Below are 26,279 nucleotides of genomic sequence, written 5' to 3'. Positions count from 1 at the left end.
GGATATGTAAGGAATTCCTACAAATCAATAAGAAAAAGACAGAACACCACAATAGAAAATGGGCAAACTAACTTGAATAGACATTTCACAAGAAAAGATATTCAACTGTCCAAAAAGCGTATTAAAAGTGCTCCATTTAGTTAGTTATTGGAGATATCAAAATTTAAACAATAGGTTTGATTGCTAAATGACTAATCAAAAAGAAGGAAAACACCAAGTGTTGGCAAAATGTGGAGTAAAAGGAGCTTCTATACACTACTGGTGATTAGATTGGGGCAAACTACTAGAGAAAACTGTTTAGCAGTAGCCACTAAAGCTGACTGTGTGAATACTGTATAATTCAACAATTTCACTTCTAGGCATATAATCAACAGAAGTGCATTCATGTGCTCCAAAAATAAAAGTGCTAGAATGTTCATAGGAGCAATACTAGAATATTCATAATAGCTCCAAACTGGAAACTACCCGAATCCTCCTCAATAATGGATAAATAAATTCTGCTGCATTCACACAATGGAACACTTGTTCCAACTATCTTTTCTTAGATTCTCTATTTGCCTATCTGACATTCATTTATGACAGGGCCACACTAATGGCCAAAGTTGTTTATCTCGTTTTCTTGCAAGTCAGCTTTCTCAGGCATGGGAAACTCATATTATAAACCCCTCAGCTACAAATTCTAACATATGTGTTTTCACTTCCTGCCCATTAGTGGATGCCCTCACTCAGTTACTCTCCCACCACTCTTTGTCATAAAGGCATAGTCCCAGTTCCCCCTCTCTTTCTGCTGCCTGGTCCCTGGATGATACAGTTTTGTGTGGCCCTGCATGACGTGTTCTGCCTCTTGTTTACAGGGGAACTGTGAACAACAAAACTTTCCTTCCAATAATACTGGAAGAAAATGCCACTCAGTCACCTTTATAAATTAAGACCCAAGCATGACAGAACACTATATCCCAGTGGAAAAAGGGTACAGCAATGCTTAACAACCTGGATGAATCTCACAACTACAATGTTGAGTAAAAGAATCATACAAAAGCACAGACTTACTGTATGATTCCATGTATATTATCTCAGTTCATTTTCTGTTGCTATAACAGAATACCAGAGAATGGGTAATTTATGAAACAAGTGTATATAGCTCATGGTTCTGGAGGCTGGGAAGTCTAAGAGCATGCTGCTGGCATCTGTTGAGGACCTTCTTGCTGTGCCATAACATGGCAGAGGGTATCACATGGCAAGAGGGCAAGAGCATGTCAGCTCAGGTCTCTCTTCCTCTTGTAAGCCACCAGTCTCATCATAGGGGCCCCACCCTGATGACTGTCTAATCCTAGTTACCTCCCAAAGGCCTCACCTCCAATTTCATCAACATATGAATTTGGAGATTAAGTTTTCAACACATGAAATTTGAGGGATACATTCAAACCATAGCATTCTGCCTCAGCCCCCAAAATGCATGTCCTTCTTACATGCAAAATTCATCCCAATAGCACCAAAGTATTTTTTTTTTTTTTTTTTAGAGATGGGATTTTGCTCTATCATCCAGGCTGGAATGCAGTGGCATGATCATAGCTCACTGCAGCCTCAAACTCCTGGGCCCAAGTAATCCTCCTGTCTCAGCCTCCTGAGTAGCTAGGACTACAGATGTGTGCCACCATATCCAGCTAAGTTTATTTAATTTTATTTGTAGAGATAGAGTCTCACTCTGTTGCCCTGGCTGGAATGCAGTGGCATGACCATAGCTCACTGCAGCCTCAAACTCCTTGGCTCAAGTGATCCTCTCACCTCAGCCTCCTGAGTAGCTAGAATTACAGGCACATGCCACAATACCTGGCTAATTTTTTTATTTTTATTTTTTGTAGAGACGGGTCTCACTATGTTGCCCAGGCTGGTCTTGAACTCCTGGGCTCAAGCAATCCTCCCACCTCGGCCTCCCAAACCACTGGGATAACAGGCATGAAACACCACACTTAGACAACCCCCAAAGTCTTAACTTGTTCCAGCACCAACTCAAAAGTCCAAAGTCCATGGTCTCATCTAAATCAGATGTGGGTGAGAGTTAAGGTACAATTCATTCTATGGGAGAGTCCCTCTGGCTGTAAGCCTGTAAAGTCAAAACAAGTTATTGACTTCCAAAATACAACAGTGGAACAGGCATAGGACAGACATTCCCATTCTAAAAGGAAAAAGAGGCAAGGGGAAAAGGGTAACTGGTTCCAAGAAAGTACAAAACCCAACATAGAAAACAACATTAAACCTTAAACCTTCAGAATGATCTTTTACTCTGTGTGCCACCTCCTGGACACACTATGGAATTTGGACCCCTGAAGCTTCCGGGAGCTCTGCCCCTGTGGTTTTGCTGGGCTCTGCCCAAGTTGCAGTTCTCAGAGGTTGGAGTCTCATGCCTGCAGTTCTCCCAAGCTGGCATTGCACTATGATAGCTCTACCGTTCTGGGGTCTTGACAGTGGCCCCACCCTTGTAGCTCCACTAGACCCTGCTCTTCTGGGGGTCTCTGTGGTGGCCGTTCACAGCACCCTTTGAAATGTAGGTGGAAGAAGGCATGCCCCCTCAGCTTTTGCATTCTGCACACTTGCAAAATTAGTGCCATGTGTATGCTGCCAAGGTTTATGACTTTTACCTTCCACATCACACCTGTGGCCACTTGAGCCACAGCTGGGATGGCTGAGGAATGCTGCACTAGAAATGTGGGGAGGAGAGACCCAAGGCAGCCCTGGGCAGCAGCTGGTCATTCCAAACCATTCTGCCCTCTTAGAGCTCTGGGCCAGTAATGGGAGGGGCAGTCTTGAAAATCTCTGAAATGGCTTTGGAGTTTTTCTCCCTTGTCCTGATGAACAGCCTCTGGCTTTGTTCTATGTGTACTAATTTTCTTTCTTCCTTTTTTTTTTTTTTTTGAGACGGAGTCTTGCTCTGTCGCCCAGGCTGGAGTGCAGTGACGCGATCTCGGCTCACTGCAAGCTCTGCCTCCTGGGTTCATGCCATTCTCCTGCCTCAGCCTCCCAAGTAGCTGGGACTACAGGCGCCCGCCACCACGCCTGGCTAATTTATGTGTACTAGTTTTCTTATCAATCGGTAGCTTGGTCACACTCTCAGTTTTCTCAGCTGAAAATGTTCTTTCATTCTCTACAACATGGCTGACCTACGGATTTTCTGCTTTCCATAAATGACTCTGGCACAGACAAAGTTCAGCTAAGATCTTTGCTTCTTTATAAAAAGGATGACCTTTGCTCCAGTTTCCAACATGTGGTTCTTCAGTTCCATCTGAGACCTCATCAGAATGGCCTTTACCAGCCATATTCCTATCAGCATTCTGATCTCAATGACTTAAGTAACCATTAAGAAGTTCCAGACTTTCCCTAGTTCTGGGGTCTTCTTTTAAGCCCTCACCAGAACTGCAGAACTGTCTTTAATGCTCCATTCTTTTTTTTTTTTTTTTTTTTTTGAGATGGAGTTTTGCTCTTGTTGCCCAAGCTGGAGTGCAATAGCACGATCTCACCTCATTGCAACCTCTGCCTCCTGGGTTCAAGTGATTCTCCTGCTTCAGCCTCCTGAGTAGCTGGGATTACAGGCATGTGCCACTACACCCAGCTAATTTTTTGTATTTTTGGTAGAAACAGCATTTCACCATGTTAGCCAGGCTGGTCTCCAACTCCTGACCTCAGGTGATTCACCTGCTTCGGCCTCCCAAAGTGCTGGGATTATAAGCCTGAGCCACCATGCCTGGCCTAATGCTCCATTCTTGACAATACAGGCTTTTTCTAGCCTCTTCCTCAAAACTCTTCCAACCTATTCCCATCACCCAGTTCCAAAGCCACTTCCACATTTTCAGGAATCTGTTACAGTAAAAACTCTACCTCTTGCATTAATTTTCTTTCTTTGTTCCTATTCTGTTGCTATGACAAAATATCAAACTGGGTGATTATAAAGAAAATAAATTTATTTAGCTCACAGTTCTAGAGGCTGGGAAGTCCAAAAGCATGGTGCCACCATCTGGTGAGAGCCTTCTTGCTGCATCATAACATGGAGAAGTCATCACACAGTGAGAGGGCAAGAGCATGCCAGCTCAGATTTCTCTTTCTCTTCTTATAAGTCACCAGTGCCATCATACCTCACCCCATGACCTTATCTAATCCTAATTACTTCCCAAAGGCCCTTCCTCCAAATACCATCAACATATGAATTGACGGATTAAGTTTCCAGCACATGAAATTTGGGGGACACATTCAAACCATCCCATATAATGTACAAAAACAGACAAAACTGACTGATGCTGTTAGAAGTCAGGTTAGTGGTTATCCTGGAATGAGACAAGAAGAGGTTCTGGGTGTTGGTTATGTGGGGATATCAGAAGATTCATCAAATGGTACTTGTAAGATATTTGCACTTTTCTGGATTTAGCTTATACTATATAAGTTGGGTTTTTGTTTTTTTTAAGTAATAAGTGGCAGAATAGAGGATAAACCCAAACCTGCTGACTGCCACCCCACAACTCATTCTATATGATGCTGTCTGGAAAAAGAAATGAATGAAGCAGAAATCCATCACCATGATAACAGTCTCCCTGCACAGGGTCTCCCCTGGCCAGACCCTCAGCTCAACACATGTCCTCACAGCAGCCCTGTGAGTGAGCTATTAGTGTGCCTATTTCACAGAGGGCAAGTTCAGGTTGGGGAAGTGAACCAAGAATTCCAATGTTTTGTGGCTTGGACTGGGTGGCTCTTGGGATTCAAACTAGGCAGGCCTGTCCACAAAGCTTGGCCAGATGCTTCCCAGATTTCAGCATTTGAGGACAACATTCATGAATTTAGCCATACTGGCATTCCAGAGATGCTATTAAAAAATTTTTTTTCTCCAAATAGACTTATTTTTACATTTAAATAAATGAATTTAAAAGAAAACTGTGTTACTAGCTTGAAATAGAAAGGAAATAGGAGGTAGCTGTAAAAACAGATACAATGAAAACAAAATGTTGCTAAAGTCTCTCCCAGATATGGCAGTCTGAGGTTTTCTCTGCTATTCAAAAGAGTGGTTAACAAGAGCTAGAAGGGTGCAGAGATTCTCAGCCCAAGTGGGGACTTTCTTTTCTCCCTGATGTAATCAAAGGACTGAGAATTGAAAAAGAGTATCTGCAACTGCATGATTCAATGCCATTTCAGTGTGCCTTCCCATCACTGAAAAATCCCACAGTTTGTGGGAAATGCTCCATCCTGGTTCTGATCACAGCATCTGACTCAATCACATACGCTCATCTGAATAGGAAATTGGGAAACACTGTTTGTGGAATTAATGCAAAGTCAACTGACTTGCCCAATGCCACCAAGCAGCTAATCCACAGTTCCCATTAAGTGTTGTGACTTTGCGCTTAATCCTCTCTCCATGTTTCCATTACATAGAGATGTCCTCATAGTGATGCAGCATCAGTCATCATAAAGAACGGGGCTATGTTCTATTGCTAAATCTGCACAGCAACCCTGTGACATAGAACTTATTTTCCCATTTTACAGATAGAAAACTGAGATTTAGGGAGTTTGAGTACCAGGACTAAGGCTGCATGACTGGCTTCACCACTGGTGAAGCCCACGCCTTTTACTCTCAGCAAACCAAAGGCTTCCGGAAGAGAGACCATCACTGTCACTATGCCCTTCCCTTTGCGTGGGTCCTGCAAAGGCAAGAGGATAACTGCTTCTTGGTCCTCAACTCACTCACCCTGATGAGAGTTGACTTGCAGGGATGTGCTGAAGCCAGTTCCCATAGGCTCAGTGGGCTGATTGTTCTCATGTCTTCCCAAGTCCATGTGCAGTGACGTCTCCTTGATAGCTTGAACTCAGTCATGTGGGAAGCGTTTGTACCATAGAAATTGCAAGTGCTACCAATCAAGGCTTTATTTTCTTGGAAAGCCAGTTGTTAAGTTAATCCTTTACCAGCAAACCACTGATTGGCTTTTTCTTTTTTGGCTATAGGTCAGTGGTTCTAAAACTTGAGCTTGCAAGAGAACACTTGTGGGGCTTGTTCAAACATGGACTGATAGGTCCCACCCCCAGATTTCTAACTGGGTAGGTCTGGGGTGGGGCCATAGGTAGGGCTTGCATTTCTAACAAGTTTCCAAGTGATGCAGGTGCTGTGGAGAACCAGTGCTTCCAGAGAACCACAGAATCACAGAATTGGGAATCTAGGCAGCCCACAAGCAGAATTTAGCCACACAGTGTTACTAACAATCTTGAATTTTCTGCCAGTACTTGGGAGAGCACATGCAAAACTCTAGATTTTGAGCTCTTCAGAAGTCATTGGATCTGGCAACACTGAGCCTGGGTCCCTGCGCTGTGATGGTGGGTGCAAGCTGAAGAGCTCCCTTCCTTCACTGGCTTTTTTTTTTCTAACTTCCCCTGCCTGTTCTCTACAGGCATGTGAGTAGGACCTTGCTAGGTCAAGTCCTCATCTTACAGAGGGGAACTCTCAGGCCCAGAGACAGGAAAGGTTCTGCTTAGAATTGCACAGTTATTAAGACAGTGGCAGACACATCACTGGAACCCATTACAGAGGCGCCTTGCTTCACACAGGTCATCCCCTCCTCATCCCAAGCAAGGATGTCTCACCCACTGATATGTTATCCCTATAATTTGGGGCTATGGTTGTCTCTGTGGAAGGCATCCAAGAACCGGAAGGAACCCCAGCGCCTCCATGATTTCTCTGAGACACCTCCAAACACATCAGCTCCTCATCACCTGCTTCAGCCATTTTTACAGCCAGGTTCCAGCCGAGTGACCTTGGGCAGATAACTTCTCTTAAATGTCATTTCTTAGAGTCTGAGAATACCTCAGTAGGCGGTTGTGAGAATTCAAGGAGATAATGCATATAATGGTTTCTAGCACAATGCCCGACACTTTTAAAGCAGTCAATAACAGTAGTAAATGTTATCAGTGAATATGATTATCATCATGCTATCAGTTCATCTCTAAAAATCTATCCCTGTATCATGCCCAATTCACTTTTTCATTTTATATAAGCCATGTGCAGAAAATATTCACACTACATCCAGGAAGTAATGGCTAGGGCTCTGGTGTGTCAAACTGACCATTGCTGTCCACTGTCTAGGGGCCACAGGACCTACCTCTGGTCTGGAGGCCCACATTCCCACCTCACAGTGAGACCTCAGCCAAGGCCCACCCCTCTCTGGGACTCAGGGATGGGTTGTGCTTAGCATGTCCCTGCATTAGCTTATTAAATCCAGTAGCATCCCAACAGCCCTGTGAGGGGAGATAGTATCATTATCTCCATTTACAATGGGGCGACTGAGGCTGAGAAAGGTTAAGCTGCATGCCCAGCTAGTACGCAGTGGGAGCAGGTCCACAGCAAAGCTCTGCATCATGACCTGAACCACAGTCTCAATTGGCTTGGGCCTATTTGACCTGCTCTGTGTTTGTGGGGTCACAGAAGATTTCGTGTCTTTGTCCTATACCTAGGTGGCCCTATTTGGAAAGAAGAGGTGGCCTGGAGAGGTGATAAATCCATCCAAGGTAGGGGCTGGACAGAATTTCTGAATAAATCAGCCAACAAATATTCACCGAAGCCTACTGAGCACCTGGCCCTGAGTGCACACGCCCCAGCTAAGGTCTCTGCACACATTTCTTCCTGAGTTGGAGGGGAGTGTTAAGGGGATGGGGGGTAAGCCCAGTGACCCACATGCCATTGGCGTTCCAGACGGTATGACGCACCACCAGCACAATGTAGGTGATCTCTCCAAGCAGACCCAGCAAGCTGAAGTTGTAGTGCACACCGGAGCTGTCGTGAATCCCCAGCACTTGGTTACAATACACCTGTGGACAAGTGTTATTATAAGCAGATTGGCAGGTGAGACCCATATTCCCTACCCACCCCTTTCACACACCCTTGGTATCCGGGGCCACCAAATGGGGATGGGCACTAAGGCTCACCTCAAAGAAGCCCTTCTCAGACTTGAATGTGCACTCACATCATTGGGGAGTTTGTTGAAATGAAGAGTTGGCTTTAGTGGATGTGGGGTGGGGTCTAAGAGCATTTCTAACAAGGTCCCAGGTGATGCCAATGCTGCTGGTCTACGGACCACACTATGAGTAGCAAGGGTCTAGTGTAGGCACTATTCACAATTTCAGCTGATAATTCCTTGCGGTGGGGGCTGCCCTGTGCACTGTAGGATGTTAAGCAGCATCCCTGGTCTCTCCCCACGAGCTGCCAGTAGCAGCCCTCACCCCACTGTGTCAACCAAGAACGCCTCCAGACATTGTCAGATGTCCCCTGGGGGGTGACCGAGACCCACTGGTCTAGCCCAAATTTAAGTACCATCCCAAAGACAACACAGCTGCTTAGAAACAAAGCATGAGGCCACACCTCCAGATCCCTACTCAGTAATCCGTCCTCCCCATCACTCAGCCTCCCACACAGCCGTGAGCCAGCAGATGTGGACACATATGCAAATTCAGTCAGGCTGGTTCCTTCCTTAGGATCCCCATTAGTCTTCAGAATAAAAATCCAGGTCGGGCACGGTAGCTCATGCCTGTAATCCCAGCACTTTGGGAGGCCGACATGGGTGGATCACCTGAAGTCGGGAGTTCAAGACCAGCATGGCCAACATGGCGAAACCCCGTCTTTACTAAAAACACAAAAAATTAGCTGGGCGTGGTGGAGGGCGCCTGTAGTCCCAGCTACTCGGGAGGCTGAGGCAGGAGAATGGTGTGAACCTGGGAGGCGGAGCTTGCAGTAAGCCGAGATGGTGCCACTGCACTCCAGCCTGGGCAAAAGAGCGAGACACTGTCTCAACAACAACAACAACAAAACACACACACACACACACACACACACACAAAATTAGCCAGGCATGGTGGTGGGCACCTGTAATCCCAGCTACTCAGGAGGCTGAGGTAGGAGAATCACTTGAACCCAGGAGGTGGAGGTTGCAGTGAGCTGAGATTGCACCACTGCACTGCAGCCTGGGTGACAGAACGAGACTCTATCTCAATAAATAAATAAATAAATAAATAAATAAATAAAAATCCAGACTCCTCAACTAGCCCAGGAAGTGTGCCTGAGCACCTCCCATCTTTCAGGGATCTGGGTCCACCATGCTCCTAGGTGGACCCTATGCCTTCAGAATGTCTGTTTCCTGGTTGGGCCACACACTCTTCTTACCAATAAGCTTTCATACACACTGTGCCTTCTGCCTGGAATACATTCCCCATGTCTCTGCCTGGCTAATACTACTTCTCTGTCAACACTTGGCTGTCAACTGTTTCCTCTGCTCCAGGAAGCATTTCCGGACCCATCCCGGGCTAGCTCAGATGTGCCCTCTAGCTGTTCTCACACTGTATTGTGTGTATCCATTTCCCTCACTAAACTATAGCTTGAAAAGCAAGATGAGTGTTAAAACGTATGTGTTGAATGAAGGAATGATGAATGAATGAATATATGAATGAATGAGTGAATCATTTTTGAATAGTCCTGCCAGTTATGAAGTCAAGGAAACAAGCTCAGGGAATGCGATGGGCGCTGAGCCTGATGGTAACTTGCTATGTGTTCTTTTTTCTGCCCTTCCTCCTTTCATTTCAGGGTTTCAAAGCCAGAGGTGATAAAAGAAATTTATTCCCCTTGCAAAGATGAAAATCAGATTTGCCCTGGTTTTGGTCAGTCGAAGTATTGATACGTTTTTCCTTATTTATTTTATTTTATTTTTTAATGACCTCCAGTTCCATCCATGTTGCTGCAAATGACAGGATTTCATTCTTTTTATGGCTAAATAATATTCCACTGTGTATATAAACCACTTTTTTTTTTTTTAAGACAGAGTCTTGTTTTGTCGCCCAGGCTGGAGTGCAGTGGCGCGATTTCGGCTCACTGCGAGCTCTCTCTCCCAGGTTCAAGTGATTCTCGCATCTCAGCCTCCTGAGTAGCTAAGATGACAGGTGCCCGCTACCACGCCTGGCTAATTTTTGTACTTTTAGTAGAGATGGTTTCACCATGTTGGCCAGGCTGGTCTTGAACTCCTGACCTCAGGCAATCTGCCTGCCTCGGCCTCCCAAAGCGCGTGAGCCACTGCGCCCAGCCAGTTTTTCCTAATTTTAGGTTGAAATGCACTCCCTGAATAGCCCCTGTTCATCCAAATCCAGCCTTCGAAAATCTACTCCTTTTTCCTCCATCAAGTCTTCAAACCCATGAAGATTTGTTGTCCCTAAATATTTCTCTTAGAGAAGCACATGATAACCAATTGGCTATAATGAAGTATTCTGGAATGATCAGGATTTGCTGAGTATTGGAGAAAGATCCATCCACTTAGAAGAAGAATTAAACAATCAGAAGTGGACACGACCTGGACCATCAGCCAAGCACTCCCTCTTCTGGGTGCTGCTCCTCTCACGTCATCCACGTGGTTCCCCGGCAGCAGCCACATATGCACGATGTGCCCACCCCCAGCTGAAGACAACATTCTCCAAGTTAAACCAAAGAGCCCCTTCTCCAGAGAATTTGGGATTGGGGCCAAGAGATTCCATCCACCAGGCTGCTTTCTTGAAGCAAAAGACTACATCCCACAATGTGGGGTGAAAGAGGAGGAAGCAGGTCTATAGAGTAAGAATAAAGCAGATATTCAGGAAAAGCAAAGAAAGAAGTAAAACAGGGGCTTCTAGGCTCCCCACAACACTCCAGTCCCGGTCCTTGAGTTCTGTGACACCCCAGTAGCCTGGTAACAAATTCTCCCCAGTGCCCAAGCAAGCTCAAATGGGCTCTGCCACCTGCTCCCCAGCATCTTAACAAATGCGCCACCGAGCCAGGATGGATCCCTCGCTAGGCGTTGAAGCCAATAAGAGAATGCGCCGACACCTGCCTAATGCAGCTGTGCACTGCACAGTGGCCCATCAGGTCCCAGCGTCCTGCTGGCCTTCAGCCAAAGCAGAGGGGGTTAGTTGTCTAGTTTCTTACCGGCACGCACTTGGCTCCCCCGATGGAGATCAGCCCAGCCACAAGACCCAGCACCATGGCAAGCCACGGAGAAGGGATCAGGTGACACGAGGTACCCACAGCCACGCCTCCTGCCAACACCGCACTGTGCACATAAGTCTGCAAAGAAATAGCGTGTGGGTAAAGGAAGCAAGGTAGAGAGAGAACACCATCTTGCTGCAAGTGACCAGCACGCCGGGAACAAGGCAACCCTGTAACATCCTCCCTGCTTTGCTGATCCTGAAACCACCTCTCCCCTGTGTTGGGGCTATGTGTCCTTCATCAGTGGACATGATGGGCCAGCTCACTACTGCCTCTTAGGCTCAGGGCACAGTTACCCTGATTGTGCAGCATTTAGGGAATGAGCTGGGAAGTCCAGGTGCTCAGCATCCTAGTCACCCATCACACTCATTAGTGGTGTGTCCCTGGGCAGCGGGAAGAATGGGTTTTTGTGTTATTTTTTAGAGACAGGGTCTCACTATGTTGCCTGGGCTGGTCTTGAACTCCTGGCCTCAACCAATCCTCTTGCCTCAGCCTCCCAAAATATTGGGATTACAGGTGTGAGCCACTGCACCTGGCCTAGAAGAATCGGGTTTTGGATGTACCTTCTTCATAAGGTTATTGTAAGGATTAAATGAGTTTCCACATATAAAGCTCTTAGTCCAGTGTCTGGCATAGAACATGAATAAATGCCCAGTAGACACAAATCATTGTTACTGTTTTTATTATTATTATTGGCTACTTGGTGCCTGTGCCACCCTGTGTGACTGGGCCCAGTTCCAATAAGCTGGGCCTTGTTCCTGGGTCATAGCTCTGCTATGTCCTTCACTGCTCCAGAATCGGAGCCTTGCCTTGCTCTTATCTGACACCCTCAGCTCTCACCTAGGATTAGCCTCTGGGCTTCCCTGTGTTGACACCCACTCCTGCCTTGCTGGGTGTCTTAGACTTTCTGTCACCATGGAACTCATGGCCACTCACTTCCTCTTAGCACTGAATTCTGCTGTGAAGCTGTCATCTGTGGCCACATTCTTTCCACTCCAGCCCCCCCAGTGCCTCCCACCCCAGCCCCACCACTGGTCTGTCCAGACTTCCCTCCGACACCACCAGCTGGACCCCCTGCCCCCATCATCATGAGAACTTGTTTTGTCTCCCCTCTCACCCATCTCTGCCCACAAGACTCACACGCACCATCGTCTCTCTGTACTAATAGCAGCAGCTAATGTTTGCCTACCATTTACTCCCCGTTAAGCACTTTACATGCACCATCTCTTAATTCCCACTTTACAGATGAGGTCACTGAGACTCAAAACGTTGAAGTGGCTTGACCAGAGCCACATGGCTAGTGTCACATACTTCTCTACTTCTGATTCTGATGGTTCCATTCTTGAAATTTGTTGGGGGGAAGAGAGAGGCTGGCTAATTCTAGTCTAGTCTGTTGCTGCTGACTCTCGCTCATGGTGACTGACTTTAGCAACTAGCAGAAACGGGGTTCAAACTCAGGTCTGTTTCATGTTAGCATGGATGGATTTAATCACTCCCCCCAGAAAGCCTTTGATCACTGGACAGTCTCCTGAGTCCCAGGCCCACTGTGACCACCCAGCATTCTTCCTGGAGCTCCACTGTAGAGGCAGGCACAGCTCCACCACCCAGCATGCCCTCTCCCAACCCACACTGGCCCTGGGGTGGGGAGGGCATAAATATGTGTGTTAGTCCTGTTAGACCCAAGTGCTGCCCAAGGGCAGCGCCCTGCTCACCATGCTGATCTTCCCTTGGGGGTGAGCCAAGGATGACACTGAGATGGCTGTCACCGCGCTGACTGCTAGAGCATAGTAGGTGTTGAACACGGCATTCTTCCTTTCGATTGGACTTCTCAGCAGAGCAGAGTTGACACTTGGCCAGAACATCCACAAGAAGAGGGGGCCTGGGGGCCAGAGAGGGTGGTTGGCCAGAATCACACTCCTGCTCCTAAAGTCTGAGCCTCGAGGGGTTTTGGATGAGAATCCTAGGGCTGGAGAGTCTCAGCCTTGTCACTTAGAGTTAGATGGGGAAGTCACGTCTCCCCTCCGAGCTCTCAAGCTGATACCAGCTAACCACATTTTACAGACAAGGAAACAAAGGCCAAGAGGGTTGAAATCTGCATACCCCAGGCCTCCTGAACTGCTCTGTGATGGTCAAATGCTTATTTTAATTTTTTTATTTTTCTTTTTAATTGAGATGGACTCTTGCTCTGTTGCCCAGGCTGGAGTGCAGTGGCGCAATCTTGGCTCACTGCAACCTCCACCGCCTGGATTCAAAAGATTCTCCTGCCTCAGCCTCCCAAGTAGCTGGGATTACAGGCGTGCACCACCATGCCCAGCTAATTTGTTTGTATTTTTAGTAGAGATGGGGTTTCGCCCTGTTGGCCAGGCTGGTCTCAAACTCCTGACCTCAGGTGATCCACCCACCTTGGCCTCCCAAAGTGCTGGGATTACAGGCTTGAGCCACCACGCCTGGCCCAAACGCTTATTTTTTTTTTTTTAATGAATGTGCTGCTTTAACTTGACCCCGTGGCCTGATAGTCCATTGCCTACTATCAATCTCACTGCCCGATTTTCTATTAGCCTCTCCCAGCAGTCTAAGTTCATCATTTTCCCAGTAGATTTTCAAAGTACAACATTATTACTATTCCCACACTTGTTCCTTCACTCCTGGGCCCTGCTTTCTTCACTTGTCCGTTTCCCTCCTTTCAGTTGAAAACAAAGGGATTGGATAAACTTATTGAAACTCACACATAATGAGTCTCTCCTTTCTAGTGGATATTAATGAAGAGAGGTCCCTAAAAGGAAGTGCTTAATTCAAAGGTATGAATTTAGCAAACACTACTCAAAGAAGTGAATCATGATGGAAGGGCTTCAGACACCCAGGGGAACTTGGTAAAGGAGGGAGATTTTTTCAGCCAGAGCCTTTTCTGAGCCATTCTGCTCAGCCCAAGTATGAGACCACTCACCCCACCTTGTCCTTACCCAGCATGGCAGACAAACTGGGTATCGTTGCTCTCTGATCTTTATCCTCTGTTCCCTTGGGTAGAGGCTTTGGCAGGCACCAGGCCACAGTCAGCCCAAAATAGGCTGCGAACACGTAGAAGTGCATCAGGTTCATGTAGCAGTCTGTCTGCAATAAAACCCAGTAAGAGCAGTGAGTGTCGGCATCCTCTGCCCAGGGGCAAGCCCTGATGGTCCCTGGAGAAAGTTCAGAGCTTCACTTAGGAGGTGTGACTTGAAGCCACGAGACTGGTGTTCAGAGCTTACCCAGCCCAACCCAGCAGGCTTTGCCCAGGCTGGAGTGCAATGGCACGATCTTGGCTCACTGAAACCTTTGCCTCCCAGGTTCACGCGATTCTCCTGCCTCAGCTTCCCTAGTAGCTGGGATTACAGGCATGCGCCACTACGCTGGGCTAATTTTGTATTTTTAGTAGAGATGGGGTTTCACCGTGTTTGCCAGGCTGGTCTCAAACTCCTGACCTCAGGCGATCCACCTGCCTCGGCCTCCCAAAGTGTTGGGATTACAGGCATGAGCCACTGTGCCCGGCCTCTTTTTTTTTTTTTTTTTTTTTTTTTGAGACAGAGTCTTGCTCCATTGCTCAAGCTGGAGTGCAGTGGTGTGGTCACAGCTCACTGTAGTCTCCAACTCCCAGGCTCAAGCAATCCTCCCACCTCAGCTTCCTGAGTAGCTGGGATTACAGGAGTACACAACCATGCCTGGCCAATTTTTAAATTTTGTGTAAAAATGGAATCTCACTATGTTGCTCAGGCTGGTCTCGAACTCCTGGGCTCAAGAGATCCTTCCCTCCCAAAGTGCTGAGATTACAGGCATGAGCCACCACACCCGGCCTATCAGTAGCTCTTATATGCTTTTGACCAAGGTTCACTTAGGTGTGGCAAAAACCCACATGGACACGCACCTCACTGATTCCTACTTCTCAGCGGAATTTTAACTCTGCAGCAGTGATGAGTGATATAAATTTTGCAACATGAAGCAACCAGACTTCTTATAATACCAAACTAAGGTCTTCGGTAAATTCTAGATATATTCTAATTCTGCATCATGACCATCACATTTTAGTAATGCTTCATAACTTATTTAGTGGGCTACTGGAGAAAGCTGTCAGCTGTGCTTTCTAAAAATACCCAGAATTGGCAGGATTTTTAGCACCATTTCCCACTGACCCCATCTTGGTTTAAGCCACCATCACCACTACCCCAAATTGTTACAGTAACCTCCTAACTGGTCTCCCCATTTCCACCCTTGTCTTCCTGCGGACTGTTCTCCACACAGCAGACAGAGTGACCCTGTTAAAATGCAAGTCAGGCCGGGCATGGTGGCTTACACCTGTAATCCCAGCACTTTGGGAGGCTGAGGTGGGTGGATCACCTGAGGTCAGGAGTTCGATACCAGCCTGGCCAACATGGCAAAACCCTGTCTCTACTAAAAATACAAAAATTAGCCAGGCGTGGTGATGCTTGCTTGTAATCCCATCTACCTGGGAGGCTGAGGCAGGAGATTCACTGGAACCTGGGAGGCGGAGGCTGTAGTGAGCTGAGATGGCACCACTGCACTCCAGCTTCGGCGACAGAGTGAGACTCTGCGTCAAATAAATAAATAAAATGCAAGTCAGATCATGTTACTCCTCTGCTCAGAAGCCTCCAGCGGCTCCCATGTCACTCAAAGTCAAGGTCCATGTTCTTGCCACGACCCTGCAGGATCCACTCTCACCTGACCTCTCGGGCATCACCTCCTATTGCCCTCTTCCACTTGCTCATCCTCAAACCCACTAGCGTGTTCCCACTTTGGGTCATTCAGCTGCCTGAAATGCTGACCCCCAGCCAGGGTGTAACAAGGACAGGGTGGAGGGAGTAGTCCACCCTGGGTGCAAGCAATCGGGGTGCCTTGTCTGCAGAGGGTGTCTAACAATTCTAAAGCCAAATAAAAAGTCTGTCTGCTTTTTATTTTTATTTATTTATTTATTTATTTTTGAGACGGAGTCTCGCTCTGTTGCCAGGCTGGAGTGCAGTGGTGCCATCTTGGCTCACTGCAACCTCCACCCGCTGGGTTCAAGCGATTCTCCTGCTTCAGCCTCCCATGTAGCTGGGATTACAGGCGCCCACCACCGTGCCCGGCTAATTTTTGTATTTTTAGTAGAGACGGTGTTTCACCATCTTCCCCAGCCTGGTCTCTAACTCCTGACCTCAAGTGATCCATCCGCCTTGGCCTCCCAAAGCGCTGGGATTACAGGCATGAGCCACCGCACCCAGCCTATGTTTTTTTTTATCACCATGTGCTGACAATTCTAAACAGCATGGGTGGTAAACAGCCCTCCCAGCACCCTGCCATTGTTCTGCCGCTGTTCTCAGGTACCCATGTGGCTTGTGCACTCGTTACCTTCAGGTCTGTACTCAAAAAAACTCACCCCCTTGATGAGATGAAGCTGCCCCTGGCCACCCTCTCAAACAGTTATCCTCTCTCCCCAACTTTTCGTGTTTCTTTTCTCCATTTCATTTTTCTCTGTGGTACTTACCACTCTCTAACATGCTGTATCTTTTGCCTATTTTATTGCTTATTGGCAGTCTTTCCTTCTGGAACAGACGTTCCATGAGAGTTGTATTTTCCACTGCCACAAGAGTGCCTGGTATATAGTAAATACCAAATAAATATCTGTGAAGTGAACAAATGATGGTAAAAAGCCCTCGGTCATACACAAAGGGGAAAGTCTATGCAGTTTCCTGATAAGAACTGAAAAGCGGGCTTGCGTTTTTCATCTCTTTGAGCTCCACCAGGAAGGAGTTCAGGAAGAACACTTGGGGATTCTTGGCCTGGAATATTCATTTCTTGAGCTGCCTGCACTGAAATGACTCTGGTCCCTGGCTCTGGTTCCCCCAAGCCCTCCTGCTGAAGAAACCCAGGCTGAATTGAAATTTTGAGGAAAATGAACACTCAAAATCAGTGCTAAGCCCTCCTCTAGACCAGTTAAGCTGGCAAGTCAAAGATGCAGAGAAGAGAGGAGATGATGTTATATCAATGCAGTCGTTTAAAGCAATCGTTATGAAGACTGCAACAAAGCAGGAAGAAGTTCGGGCTCACAGGGAGTGTTCTGCCTCTGAAATTTACTCCTCTTCTTGACAGCCATGTTTTTACTGTGTGAACTATTTCCCATGCCAGCTGCAGCTGCTTGGACCAGGGTGGAAAAATGACCCAGGGGACTGATCAGATTCTCTCTCCCTGGACTACAGAATTGAGACTAACTGAGAGGAAAGAGTTGTTTTCTGCAGGATCTGGGACATAGAAATGCAGGAACAAGTGGAGGTGGATGGGTGGGTGGAGGGGACACGTGTTTCGCTAAAGAGAAAGCCGGTGTACAGAGATGTTAGATGTACAGAGAGAATCAGAGCCAAAAGATGGAGAGCACAGACTACCTGGGATCTCAGTGGCTTCTCATAGCCAGTTCTAGTGCCCTCCTGAGTCTGGCAGCACCTCCTGCCCTTGGAGGTTCTTTGTGTTTGTTTGGTTTTTAAAACTGTCCATACTACACAGATACACCTTTATGGTTCTTACACTGAATTCTCTTCATTCCGCCTAAGAAAGCTCTGGTGACATTTTCTTCCTGGGAATCAGGGAGTTCTCATTAATCCTTATATTAAGCAGAGAGAAAAGGCAGAAAATGGAAGTGTGTAAACCGGAATCCAGGAGCCCATGGTGATATAAACAAATACATAGATGAGTGGATGAACAGAGAAGTGAAAGCTTTTCCTTACAGGAGAATGCCAACTATTGAAGGAAAGATGGAATTAGAAAACCACCATTGGCAATTATTATAGTACTAATTTATTCAGGGAAGAATCAATGAACACTAAAATCAGTGGGTGAAAGTTGGATGATCAACAGGATTTCTATAGGAAATTATCTCCTCACAAGATGTTTATTAATTACAAAGGGGAAAATAGTAACTTTGCAGTGGAAGATCCTGGCAGGTACCATCTTAACCCAATGATCACAGTTAACACACCCAGTAATGGGGCAAATGGATAGCATGTCTTCAGATAGGATACACTAAGAAGGGCACACACGGCTCTTGGAGAATTCCTACCAAAAATGCATACCCACAATCTAATCATGAGGAACAGCAGACAAACCCACATTCTACAAAATAACTGGCTCGAATCTTCAAAACATGTCAAGGTCATGAAAGATAAAGAAAGATGAAGAAACTGTTCCAGATTGATGGAATTTAATAAGACATGAGAACTAAATGCAAGATGTAATCCTCGACCACAAAAAATATATTTTTTTTTTCTAGAAAGGATATTATTGAGAAAATTGGTGAAATGAGAATAAGGTGATCATAATATATCAATGTCAATTTCTCATTTTTGTTAACTGAACAATGGTTATGTAAGAGAATGTCCCCATGTTTTAGGAAATTGTGTTAGTCTGTTTTCACACTGCTATAAAGATACTTCCTGAGACTGCGTAATTTATAAACAAAAGAGGCTTAACTGACTCACAGTTTGGCACGGCCGGGGAGGCCTCAGGAAACTTACAATCACGGTGTAAGGTGAAAGGGAAGCAAGGCACATCTTACGTGGTGGCAGGTGAGAGAGAGAGAGAAAGAGAGAGAGGAAGTGCCACACTTTCAAACCATCAGCTCTCCTGAAAACCCACTCACTGTCACAAGAACAGCATGGGGGAAACCACCCCTGTGATCCAATCACCTCCCACGAGGTCCTGACCTCAACACGTGGGGATTACAATTCGAGATGAGACTGGAGGGGGATACAGAACCCAACTGCATCAGAAATATACACTGAGGCCGGTTATGGTGGCTCATGTCTGTAATCTCAGCAATTTGGGAGGCTGAGACAGGTGGATCAACTGAGGCCAGGAGCTCAAGACCAGCCTGGCCAATATGGTGAAACTCCATCTCTACTAAAAATACAAAAATTAACTGGGCATGGTGGCATGCCTCTAATCCCAGCTACTCGGGAGGGTGAGGCACAAGAATTGCTTGAATCCAGGAGGTGGAGGTTGCAGTGAGCCGAGATCACACCGCCGCACTCCAGCTTGGGTGATTGATGGAGCCAGACTCTGTCTCAAAAAAAAAAAAAAAAAAAAGAAATGTACACTGAAGTAGTTAGGGGTTAAAGTCACATACACAGATGAAGACAACCAAAAATTAATAAATACAAACTTCCAGCCTGGGCGCGGTGGCTCACACCTCTAATCCCAGCACTTTGGGAGGCCAAGGCGGGTGGATTACCTGAGGTCAGGAGTTTGAGACCAGCCTGGCCAACATGGCAAAACTCCGTCTCTACTAAAAATACAAAAGTAAGCCAGGCGTGGTGGTGTGTGCCTGTAATCTCAGCTACTCGGGAAGCTGAGACAGGAGAATCACTTGAACCTGGAAGGCAGAGGTTGCAGCGAGCCAAGATTGCAACATTGCAATCCAGCCTGGATGACAACAGCGAAACTCCATCTCAAAAAAAAAAAACAAAAAATAAAAACTTCCCATATTCCCTCCCAGACCATTGTTCTTTTTTCCACCCCAAACATCCCCAGCTCCCTTGAAGAAGATGCCATCACACTCTCCCTTTCTTGCTGCGGTCTCAGCCTCCTGGCCGCCTCTTGGTCACTGATGATGTCAGCTCCTGCCCTTCAGCCTTTCTCTCCATCATTCTTCCACAAATGATCTTAGTCCACCCAACTCCTTCCCTCTCGGCTCCTTGACCGCTCGTCTCTTTCCCTACGTTACACTTCTGCCACCCACTGTCAAGCCTTAGACCTTGTCATTACCAGTAACTGTTGCCTCCGAAGCCTCAGTTTCAAGCATCGCACCTGATAACCACCCACCTCCTATCTGTCCGGCTCACTTCCTTAAATTGCCTCCCTTCAGCAGCTCCAGTCAACGCAGCCTGAGAACAATGCTGATGATGAAAATAACAGCACTGCTGCAACACTTACCCCATGCCAGGCACTGTCCTAAATGCTTTACAACAGTGTTCAAAATTGAACAAGTGTTCGTTCACTTGTTCAATTCTCACAACAGCCCTAGGAAGTAGCATTATTCTTATCCCCATTCTATAGATAGGGAAACTGAGGCACAGAGAGGTCAACTAAGGGGTCCAAATGGATTCAGCTAGTGTGGGTTGAGCTGAGATGTGTACCCAGGCTGCCAAGGGCTCCCCATTTTCACTCTCTCTCCTTTCTTAACCAGCTCAGATTTTGTGGGCTCCCGTTATACTCCCTCCTTTGCAAACAGCCCCATCTCTGGTCTCCCTTGGGCTTTGGTCTCACTCTGGGCAGCACCCCAGGCTGGGCAAGTTCAACTCTGCTTATTCCACACCTGCCAGGAGCAGCTGCACACAGCCCTGGTCACTGATGCACTTTCCACCAACTACGAGCCCTAGGGACCCTGGTGCCAGCCTGCAGTCCCGCTGCACCCCTGCAGCCCTCTCACTCTCTTCCACTCCCACAGATGACCATACCACACTTTCCCTCTCCGCAAACCCCATCCCTCCTTCCCACCCTCACATGAGGCTGATGACGGTGCCTCTTGCTTCTCTGAGAAAATACAAGGAATTAGTAAGGCATTTTCTCCTCTCCCTGCAGGAGACTGAACCTGTGGCACCCACCATCAAATCTGCCGGCCTATTCACAGTCCCTGCCATTTCTCTCGTTAAGATGAACTGTCCGCCTCAGGAACGAGATGGTGGTTCCCTGGAGGCTGAGTGCCGTTTGCGGTGCCCAAGGAGGCCCAGCTCTGTTGCTGCGAACTCCAGTGGTCAGACCTGCTCATATCTCAGCATTTCTTCAGGACCGACCTATCCCGGAATGGTGTGGAGTGCAGCACATACACTTGTCACCGAGCCACCATTCTGGCTCCAAGGCTGCATCTCTCCACTGGACTAGCGAGAGGGTTGTCAGTGTTTTGCTCCTGGGTCTGCTTCCGGCTGCTGATTTGAATCCTTGCTCTGCGAGGGACTATTCCCTGGCTGCAGCCCTCACTCTTCATGGTCACTGGGGCCTTGGACAAGTTGTTACTGACTATGTTCATGGGGATGCCTCACAGAAAGCTGCCAAGGCAGGGCTTTTGGCACTTTCAGCTTTAACCTTTGCTGGGCTTTGCTATTTCAACTACCACCATGTGGGCATCTGCAAAGCTGTTGCCATGCTGTGGAAGCTCTGATCTTTCTGACTTCCTACTTTGAAGAATTGATGTATGCCTCTTTGCCTCTGCTTTGTCATGCCATTAAGCTCACAATAAGGAAGAAATAACAGAAAAGTCCACTGGTGGACAGCCCTCTTCTCTTAATCACAAGATTATTTTCAGAATTTAATCTTTGAGGAAAAGATTTGAGAGGAATTTTATCTAAGTTGTGAGACTGAGTTCTGTATTCTGGTGAGTTAATGGGGTTGCCTCCCAGCTTCTTATAAGACTCACAGTATAACTAAACATGATATATCAGCTTTTGCCTTTTAATTTCTCAATCTCTTAAAGAGAATCCAGCTTTATTATGATTAGCATATGATCAAACTTCCATATTTGCCTTGGGAATAATGGACAAAGGGAAATACTCTTAATTCATGAATAAAAACTTTGCAGAAAATTAGACAGTGTTTAATTTTCGAAAACTTCCCTCTCTAGTCAGTAGATACCACCTACTGATGGTTACATATACTAGGGAAATTTTAAAATTAGGAAATGCTGCTATCTCATATTATAAATTTCTAAATCCTAGGAAGAAACGCTTGGAGTGCTTCTGAAGATACAGAAGTTCCATTTAAGGGCAAGTTTCCCCATAGACGTATCAAAATATTACCCATTGTAAACTGAGATTTAATTCTCAAATGTATTCTACTTGTTCTAAAACAATCTGTCCACAGATATAAAACTATAAGTAATAAACTGTTATTTTCGCACAATGGGAATCTCTAATGTGAAAATGTATTCTATGAAAATAATTTTTTTAAATAAAATGTTGTATTAAAAAAAAAAAGATAAACTGTCCCTGCATCGGCCTAAAGGTATCAGTGCTCAAAATCCCACTCCTGCTTTCCAACTCAAAGGCTTGACTCTTGCAGTTCATCTCTCTTCTGTATCATCAGGTTGTTCCTCTCTCTATCGGATTATTGCCCTCCTGCTTCTCCTCCATTTCTCTGTTCCCCTTTAGAGCAAAGTCCTTGGCAGGGCTGCCCCTGCATGCTGTCTCCACTTTCTCATCTCCTGCTCTTGAATCAGTCAAGCCAGGCTTTTGCCTTCATCCTCCTCTACAACCATGCATGCCAAGGTCTCCTGGCCAAATCCAATGGCTACTTCTCAGCCCTCATCCGACTTGACCTCTCAGCAGCATTCAGCCCACCTGGGGCCCTCTCTTTCCTTGCCTTCCAGGACCTCACGCTCTCCTGGCCTTCCTCCTGCCTCTCCAAGCACAATTCTGTCTCCTTTGCTGGCTCTTACACATGTCCCCCCTCTAAAATGCAGGGTGTTCTAGGACTCAGTCCTCAGACTTCTTCCCATTTCTCTTTATCCTCACTCCTGAGTGATCTCTTTGGGTCTCATGGCTTTAAACACCATCTGTATTGTAACAACTCCCAAATTTATATCCCTAGCCCTGACCTTTCCACTAAGCTTCAGACTTGTACATCTCCATTCAGTGTCTCCACTGGGATGTTTCATACACATCTCTACCCCCCGCAACCTTAACCCTAACGCTACCACATTCGACACTGAACTCTGGGTTTTCCCTCCCAGATCTATCCCACCGCAACGTTCCCCATCTCAGTAAATGGCACCAGCAGCCACTGAGTTGTGCCAGATGAGAACCTTGAAGTCATCTTGACCCTCTCCCACCCCACGTGCAGTCTATCAGCAAATCCTGTCAATTCTGCTATTAAAATACAGTCAGGATCCTATCACTTCCCACCACTCTCACAGCTATTTTCCTAGTCTGAGTCTGGATGATGGCCATCACTGCCGCTCTGGTCTCCACCTGCTTCCTCTCTTGCCCCTTCAGTCTTTTCTGAACCCAGAAGCTAGAGTATCTTAAAACATAAGTCAGATCCTAGCTCTCCTCTGCCCAACACTCCCTAGTTCTCCCTGTATTTCTCAGAGTAAAATCCAAAGTCCTTTGGGATACTGAGGCACAGTAAAGGGGCTTCATGCTTTTTTTTGTAAACATGCATCATTTCATGTGATTAATTCAATTACTCCCTCAAAACCCCATGTGGTAGTACTGCTACCCTCATATTACAGACGAAGAAACTAAAGCTCTAAGAGGTTAAATTGCCCAGAGTCACATGGGGATTTATGGCAGAGCTGGGATACAAACCCCAGCCTTTGACTCCGAGTCCAGTGCACTTTCTTCTAAGCCAGGCTGGAACTGTGGGTTCTCGCTTGGGTTCTGCCACTATCTTGCTATGTAATCTTGGGCAGTCCCTTCGCCTCTCCAGGCATCAGCTTTCTCACCTATGAGATGGGAAGGTTGGCTATGTCCTCACTCAGGGTCAGGGTTACAGCAGAGGAGCTGGGAGAGCCATTTGGATTGGCCTTACCTTCACAGCTGCCTTCAAACATAGACTGTCGACAGGCTCTCCCAATGAGAGGACATGTGCAGTTACTGACACGCACTGACTGAAAGAAGATGCTGGCTGTACAAACCTGCTGGACCCACTGCTGGTGAGGCTCTGAGAATTAATTACTTTTATACAACCATAATTATATCATGAATAGCACAATCCTACAGGATTATACTGTAGTAGTTAAAGGACTGGTTTGTTGTGTTTAAACATTTGCACAGACAACACTTTTGTAACCTCATTTGGGTATCTATCTATCAATCTTTTCTTTTCTTTTTTCTTTTTTTTTTATTGGAGATGAAGTCTTGTTCTTGTTCCCCAGGCTGCAGTGCAATGGCGCGATCTCAGTTCACTGCAACCTCCACCCTCCGGGTTCAAGCGATTCTCTTGCCTCAGCCTCCTGAGTAGCTGGGATTACAGGCACCTGCCACCATGCCCAACTAAATTTTGTATTTTTAGTAAAGATGAGGATCCACCATGTTGACCAGGCTGGTCTTGAACTCCTGACCTCAGGTGATCTGCCCTCCTTGGCCTCCCAAAGTGCTGGGATTATAGGTGTGAGCCACTGTACCCAGCCTGTCTGTCTGTCTGTCTGTCTGTCTGTCTGTCTGTCTATCTATCTATCTATCCTATCCACCTACCTATTTATTTAGAGATGAGGTCTTGCTATATTGCCCAGGTTCGTCTCTAACTCCTGGGCTCAAGCAATCCTTCCAACTCACACCTCAGCCTCCTGAGTAACTGAGACTACAGGTGCATGCCACCACAACTGGATAATTTAGAAAAAATTACTTTTTAGAGATGAGGATCTTGCTATGATGCCCAGGCTGGTCTCAAACTCCTGGCCTCAAGTGATCTTCCCTCCTCAGCCTCCCAAGTAGCTGGGATTACAGGTTGTCTTTATTTTTCAAAACCCCGGAAACCCCACCAAATGGAGCTTTTGGCCCTTTTCTCCCAGGTCCCTCCTCCCAGCACCGTGACTCACTTTGAAGATATTACTGATGACCATCCTCATGGTGCCAAAAGCTGTCACCTCCACCAGCACCATCACCACCAACTGCACCAAGTTGACCTTCCCCAAGACAGCACCCGCTGAGATCAGCACCGACATAGCACTCATGGTGGCCAGCCGAATACTGGGGAAGAGAGGGAGAGCCAGGATGACTGAGAAGGAAGGATGCCTCTCATTCATTCATTCATTCACTCATTCAACAAACACTGTTGGGCACCTACTTTCTGTGGGAATAGAAGACAAGATTTCTACCCACCTGGGCGCTGATGCTGCAGAGTGGAGTGACCATCTCTTCTCCTGTTAAGGTGGCCTCTGCACCCTGAGCCATGTGGTCTGGCAGATAACTTAACCACTCTGTGCCTCAGTGCCTTCATCTATGAGGCATTGATCTACACACACTCATCTGACTGAGGGTGATCAGGGTGACTGTTCCCTCAGGGGATCTGATAACTGGGATTCTGCCCAGTCTTCTTTTCTGCTGCCATCATTCAGATGCTCAACAGAGGGCACTCTTCCCCCGCAGGCCTGCCCACATCCAGTCACCCCATCCTCATCTGGGGCCACTGTCCCTTCTCTCCCTGTCCGTGGCAGTGGAAAGAAACTGGATTTGGAATCAGGACAAGCCTGGCTTCCAGTTCCAGCCTTGCCACTGGAGTGGCTATTTCATCTCACTGAGCCTATTTCTCCTTCTGCAAATTAAGAATGATGATCAAACGTATCCCATGTTGGTGTCCTGGGGATGTGAAGGAGTATTCTTCCTATCGGTGTGTCTAGCACCAAGACTGGCACAAAGAACCAACTACTGAAAAGACGCTAGCCTTATTAACACTATTACGATTCCTTCCTTCCCTTGACCAATGAGCATGCTCAGGAGGAGAAAATGATTTTTGTCTTGAAGGTACTTATGATCCAAAAAAAATGTACTTATGATCTTGACAGGCTACATACACCATGAGCCTGTCAACTAAGAATATCTGTGATATCACAAGGCTGGTGGGGTTCATTGGAAGGAGAGGGTGATGCTGACTGGACTTATCAGGGAGGACTTCCTGGAGGAAGTGGTACTGAGCTGGACAATCCATGGCCATCCAGTCTCCCCTGAGCAGCTTGCTCTGAGACTCCCTCCTCCCTCTGGGAGTTAATGATGACGATGCTACAACCATAGCAACAGTGATGATAATGATTTATTATAAGAGCATTTTGTAAAACAGGCTTGTAACAGCATCACCTCTTTTAAATTTTAACTCTATAAGGCTGGGCGCAGTGGCTCATGCCTGTACTCCCAGCACTTTGGGAGGCCAAGGCAGGTGGATCACTTGAGGCCAGGGGTTCAAGACTGGCCTGGCCAACATGGTGAAACTCTGTCTCAACTAAAAATACAAAAATTACCCGGGCATGGTGGTGCATGCTTGTAATCCCAGCCACTCTCGAGGCTGAGGCACGGCAGTCACTTGAACCCGGGAAGCAGAGGTTGCAGTGAGCCGAGATTGCACCACTGCACTCCAGCCTGGGCGACAGAGTAAGACTCTGTCCCCCCCAAAAAAAAAAAAAATTAACTCTCTGTAAAATCGTGCTAGCTCACCATTCAGTATTCCCATTTTACAGAGGGTCATGTAGAGGATTAAAATTGACTTTTTGGAAACAGTCATGTCAGCTGATCACAAATGTGAGGTTCAAATC

The 26,279-nt window shown here is 46.7% G+C and overlaps 2 protein-coding genes across 6 annotated transcripts in view; one reads left to right on the top strand and one right to left on the bottom strand.

The window, feature by feature from the left end:
- LOC117979948 (blood group Rh(CE) polypeptide) overlaps positions 1-26,279 on the bottom strand; it is a 128,174-nt gene that overhangs the window by 86,127 nt on the left and 15,768 nt on the right. For 4 of the 5 annotated variants that reach the window (XM_055103876.2, XM_055103878.2, XM_057300625.2 and 1 more), the window contains 5 exons: positions 24,573-24,723; positions 13,984-14,131; positions 12,736-12,902; positions 10,964-11,101; positions 7,700-7,833 (listed from right to left, as the gene is read on the bottom strand). In XM_055103876.2, coding sequence (XP_054959851.1) covers positions 7,700-7,833; positions 10,964-11,101; positions 12,736-12,902; positions 13,984-14,131; positions 24,573-24,723 — 738 coding nt within the window. Of the gene's footprint in view, positions 1-6,612; positions 6,783-7,699; positions 7,834-10,963; positions 11,102-12,735; positions 12,903-13,983; positions 14,132-24,572; positions 24,724-26,279 lie in introns of all 5 variants that reach the window. The other variant, XM_034958453.3, reaches the window with a different exon arrangement.
- Positions 20,703-21,292, top strand: LOC134728361 (succinate dehydrogenase [ubiquinone] cytochrome b small subunit, mitochondrial-like). Its single transcript, XM_063593978.1, has one exon. It carries the CDS (start codon positions 20,718-20,720, stop codon positions 21,195-21,197), a length of 480 nt encoding a protein of 159 aa, XP_063450048.1. The 5' UTR covers positions 20,703-20,717; the 3' UTR covers positions 21,198-21,292.

The sequence above is a fragment of the Pan paniscus genome, chromosome 1, assembly GCF_029289425.2.
Source record: "Pan paniscus chromosome 1, NHGRI_mPanPan1-v2.0_pri, whole genome shotgun sequence".
NCBI lineage: Eukaryota > Metazoa > Chordata > Mammalia > Primates > Hominidae > Pan > Pan paniscus.
This window is presented reverse-complemented; position numbering and strand designations above follow the sequence as displayed.

Bases quoted from the DNA above. Each gene is read 5' to 3' on its own strand.
- LOC134728361 (XM_063593978.1), top strand. From the start codon at position 20,718: ATGGTGGTTCCCTGGAGGCTGAGTGCCGTTTGCGGTGCCCAAGGAGGC.